This window comes from Pygoscelis adeliae, unplaced genomic scaffold, assembly GCF_000699105.1.
Source record: "Pygoscelis adeliae isolate BGI_AS28 unplaced genomic scaffold, ASM69910v1 Scaffold456, whole genome shotgun sequence".
Classification (NCBI taxonomy): domain Eukaryota; kingdom Metazoa; phylum Chordata; class Aves; order Sphenisciformes; family Spheniscidae; genus Pygoscelis; species Pygoscelis adeliae.
In genome coordinates, this window is record NW_008825007.1 from 388,168 (window position 1) to 393,037 (window position 4,870).

The window sequence follows — 4,870 nt, forward strand, 5'->3', positions numbered from 1 at the left end:
TCACGCCATGAGCGTCTTCTCTTGTGAAGGAGAACATATGATTTTGAAGTGGCCATCGTCAGGGCTGGGAATGGCCCCAGCACTTCCTCTGCTGCATATCCCGGTGTGAGAGGGAGCAGCTCTTTCCCCTATATGATAGGAGGTGCTGTGGCACGATTTGGTCTCTTGTACAGCAGAGCCGTGTCCAGGGAAGCAGAAGCCACAGGTTTCCACCGGCTCTGGGACCCTGCTGCCGGTGGATCCATCACCAACGCTGCCCACTTCCACCAGACGATCTGCAAATAAACTACGTGTATTAGCTCAAGCCTTTTTAGGAGCACCTTTTATCCAAGAAGTGCTTTGCAGTGCTGCATTAAGAGGCTATAAAGAGCCAGTCCTGGAACTGGAGAGGACATCCGCCGCCCGCCACTTTGATAAAGCCCACGGCACTGTGCGTTGTACGTAGTGCATCACCTACATGCTCACACCTAGTCCTGCCACCCTGGGAGGTGAGATCTGAGGGGGAAATTGGAAAGTGCCTCGAAGAGGAAGGCTGGAGGTTTAGCACTAAAGCGATTGTAGTATTTGTAACATTACACGTAAACTTTCTTTTCATTAAATGCTGCTTTTGTGGCATACGCAAATGCAATGGTGCGGCACTGTGCAAGGTGCCAGAGCTCCAGCGAGCGCAGCGTGGCAGGCTGGCTGCCCACGGCCAGCACAAGGGGCCCATGACGCTCTGCGGGCTGGACGCTAGCTGTCAAAGGGCTCTGCTCCGTCACCTGAGATCTGATAAGCAAGGGTACACCAGGGGTATTAAAAAGCCCATAGTAAATCTCTTTGAACCTGGCAGCCTCCCTTAAAAGTGAACGTTCAATGCCATCGTGTCCTTCGACCAAAGCAGACAGGAATGGCATGAATTACAGTGCTGCTGGAGAGTGACTCGGAGCCACGCACCAGCTCGTGGGCTTTTTCTCTGGGACTTTTGACGCCCAGCATGACTGGCTTTGAAGTGTATGTATGTAAACATGTATGTGTATACATAAATAGGTAGACAGACCTTTTTATTTTTAAAGGCAGGGGAGGAGAGGAGGAGGGAGAATAAAAACATCTTTTCTATATTGACTTACTGCACGTTATCCTTTCCCTATCTTTTCTCCCTAAAGACTTGTGAAGCCCCTCTGGTTCCAGGGCTAAAACTTCAGGGTTTGATGCTGCAAGATAATTCAGCAGACTGGCTGCATCAAGGAGCAAGTGGGCAGGTGGTTCATTCTGGAAGAGGGTTGGCTTTTTGCAACTCCTCCTCCCCACGGCTCAGCCGCTGGATAGAGACTGGAGAATTGCTGGTTGACTTGTGCAGCTCCAGCCTCAGCCCAGCCCTGCGTGGCAGCGGGAAGCTGTGCCTGTGGCTTTGCAAGAGAGTGACTGAGAAGGGGGTTACGATGGAGAACCCGGGCACGGGGATTCAGTCCTGCTCCTCTTCCAGGCTCAGACTGAACCGCGTTGCATGTCGTTTGCTTTCTCTCCCTACCTCTCTTACGAACTGGCTCTGCTTTCTGTCCCTCCCAGCAGTACCTGGGAGCCTCTCCACCACGAGCTCCCCATCCTCTCCCAGCCCCCCCAGTGCCGCCAGCACTCACCTTTGGAGGAGTCCTCCCTGCGGTGGCAGGTCCCAGTGCTGGCTTGGCAGGAGACCACCTCTCCCTTCCTCCGCAGGTGGGTCCAGCCCAGGAGCAGGGAGCAGATCAGGGTGCAGAGGCAGAGCCCCAGCAGCAGGTACACCACCAGACACAGCTCCGGCTCCGCGCACGCCTTCTGCTCCAGCACAGCCGTGGGCGGCGAGGCCGTGACCAGGGCGGCTGGCAGATGGGGGGTGGCCACCACGGCACCTGCTGTGGGCCAGGCAGAGACGGGTGTGCTTAGAAACCCCTCGGGTACACACTTCACGCTATTGACTTTTTGATAGGGAAAGGGTATTGCTAAAGGTACTCGTGCACCCTGCTTGGAAAGAATTTGAAGGCAGCTATGCACCGCCTCTGTTTGCTTGCATTTCTCTTCCATGGCGAGGTAGAGGAGATCCCTTCTCCAGTGATCACATCTCAACCCCAATGTGGGACTTGTAGATCTCAGGGAAAATAACCCGTTCCCTCCTGCTCCCCCTCCCCGAGGGCTGGAGGCAGCTCAGCAAGGTGGGAAATGCAACTGCTGATCCTGCCCCTGGCTGGTAGAGCCGAAGGACGGGTCTGTGAAACACCGACGCGCAAAAGGGAAAACGCACTGTATGATGGAGAAAACGGGAGAGAGACAGATACCCTGGCTTTCTTTTCCCTGCTCCCAGTGAAATGGCAGCACACACACGACCTCCCAGGATGAAGAGAGGGGGGTTTGCTGTCCCTTTCCTAGCTTTAGTCCCGTAACCTGGCTCCTCTCCCAGCCCGGCCCTGGGGGGCCCTGCCCCGCATCCCTGCTGTGCCTGCCCTCGCACATGGCCTTACCTTCGCAGGACGGGGCACATTGCTTCGGGTGCTGCCCGCAGACCGTGGTGCAGTTGATGCAATTTTTCAGGAGCTCGTCGTAGTAGAAGCCGGTTCTCCTGTTGCAGTCCATGGACTCTGCAGGAGGGGAGGGAGACGAACACGGTGTCCTGAGCACGTCCTCCCCCCTCGTCATTTGAGCACGAGGCTCCCAAACCGCCGCTCTCCCACCGCCCTCGGTGCCCGGGTTCGTGCGAGGACGAGCCTGCGGCTGCTCTGAACAAACTCACGGCTCCGACAGGCGCAGAACGAGACCTGCACGCTGCTCTAAGTGTTGCAAACCTCTCCAGGGCTGGCAGGGTGACAGATCCACGGGATTTGCCACGGTGTTTGGCCGTATGATGAATACTGGGGAAAGGCATCTGCTGGCAGCTGCGTGGGGAGGGGACGGTACGCAGCCAGACGTGTGCAGCCGTAACCCACCTGCGGCAGCAAGCTCCTGGTTGCTGTTCTTAGAGCTGCTGCCGCCCTGGGGCTTGCACGGCTTTTCGGGTCACGCCAAAACCTGCCTGAGCACTGGCTCGGGACCCCGGGGATGGCATCTCCTATCCTCAACAGGGAGACGTGACTGCACGCAGCCGTGGCACAGGGCTGGGTCCCCTGTGCCCTAGGACAGGGTGCAGCAGTCCTAGACCACGGCTCGCTGGGGAGGGAAGGGGCCACGGACAGGGTTGTGTACAGGGTTTGGGTGCAAAATGCATCTGTCTCTCTTCCTCCTCACCTGTTATTACTGCACCTTGGTGCCTGCCCCAGCACAGGGCTCGCAGTACAGCCTTGCAAACATACAGCTTGAGTTTATAATTATCCACATCAGCTGAACCCGATGTATCTCGAGGCCCTGCCTTTGGAGGGTGGGGTGTCACCGATGGGGGATATGAGCATTGATGCAGCTCTGGGAAGGTTCCCTGTGACCCCAGAAAGGAGAGGTACAGAGACGTGGACAACTTGATCCTCTTCTCTGCTGAGCTGTTGCCAGACCCAGCCCGTCGCTGGGAAGCTGTCACGTTCCCCAGCGTTTTTGGCTTCAAGCTCTGTTAAGCTGAGCTGGCTCGGCACCTGCCCTGTGGTTCATCCCAGGGCCTGATTTCCCCTCCCAGCTTTGCCCCATCGCGGCCTGCTCGGTCCAAGGACGGCCGCTCAGGCTACAGCCCCACGGTGCCCACGACCGGCCGCGCGACACTCACCGCACAGGGCAGCGCACCTCCTCACTGTGGGCCGGCCGCATACGAGGCTGCAGGGGATGCACTGGCAGACGAGGGTGTCCCCGTACTGCTGATCGGTGCAGTTGTTCATGGCATCCCACCCGATGTGCGTCCCATCCATGGCTGCGGAACGGGAGGCAAGTAGGTACGGGGTGGCCCTGCAGCCACCTCGTCCCTTTGCTAGGGCTGGGGACACCTCGCAGGGGGATGCCCGGCTGTGCCCCAGCCCTCTCTGGTCCTAGGCTTGGGCAAGACCATACAGCAAAATCTGCTTCAGGCTTAGCAAGCCCTTCAAATTATAACCCTACATGAGCGTGTCCTGTGCCGGTCCCTGGGGACATGCGGGGAGACCACCCCGGCTTATAGGTGGCCCTGGGCTGCGCCCTGAGGGCCTGGGGATGCACGCAACTGCCTGCGGGAGTAAGACCAGTGGGAACCGCTCCTGTCTTCATATGCTTTTCTGAAAATAACAGCAATACGACCAGAATGACCACTGGCAACGTCTTCTGAAACAATTTTTAATTCTGGAAACTTCTGAATTCCTCTGTGACATCGGGGCGGTTCGTGCCATCCTGTGCATAATTTCTGACCTCTCCCTTTGGTTTCTGGCATCATAACGAAACCCGATTTTGATGTGTAAAAGTCCCCTAAGCAGCAGAAGGAGGGACGTCTCTCTAGGAGAGCTTTAAGCACTGGTTTAACCAGCGCCAGCTGGGACACCTGGAGGTGGACATGCTCTTGTCCCCGCGAGAAGCCGTTCGTCCCATCCTCCCCTGCCACGGTGCACCCTGTGCCTGCGTGGGCTGGATGTGATGCCAAAGGCACAGGAGCGAGGCATCGGCGGCAGCCCTCAGCAGCACAAAAACCTAGCCAACAACTTACAATTTTAAGAATTCGCTTGCTAATGAGCATTTACTTATTAGCAGCTGAAATATTTGTGCGTGTCCCCATCTTTGGGTGCTGCACATCTCTGTCTGCAGCCTCACCTGTGCCACCGCAGGGTTTGGCCTTGGAGGCAACCCAAGCGGTGGTCGCGGTCCCTGGCCGTGCCCCTGCTGACCCCCCGCTGCCCAGCACTACCTGCCGGCGTGCCGTGCCGCGCGCCGGGCCTGCGGCAGGAGCGGGCCCGCAAAAGAACGAAGCGCGCAACCGCCA

The 4,870-nt window shown here is 57.7% G+C and overlaps 1 protein-coding gene across 1 annotated transcript; it reads right to left on the reverse strand.

The window, feature by feature from the left end:
* Positions 1–3,836, reverse strand: TNFRSF13B (tumor necrosis factor receptor superfamily, member 13B). Its single transcript, XM_009326196.1, has 4 exons — positions 3,698–3,836; positions 2,475–2,591; positions 1,620–1,871; positions 1–275 (listed from the first exon to the last, which is right to left on the reverse strand). The coding sequence occupies exons 1-4, from the start codon at positions 3,834–3,836 to the stop codon at positions 1–3; spliced, it is 783 nt and encodes a 260-aa protein (XP_009324471.1).
* Positions 3,837–4,870: the final 1,034 nt, after the last annotated feature.

What these genes read in the sequence shown, in the direction of transcription:
- TNFRSF13B (XM_009326196.1), bottom strand. Translation starts at nt 3,836, where the DNA reads ATGGATGGGACGCACATCGGGTGGGATGCCATGAACAACTGCACCGAT. An exon ending in GAGGTGCGCTGCCCTGTGCG is followed by an intron (nt 2,592 to 3,697) that starts GTGAGTGTCGCG and finishes CCCCTCCTGCAG; the next exon opens with AGTCCATGGACTGCAACAGG. An exon ending in ATGTGCCCCGTCCTGCGAAG is followed by an intron (nt 1,872 to 2,474) that starts GTAAGGCCATGT and finishes CCTGGCCCACAG; the next exon opens with CAGGTGCCGTGGTGGCCACC.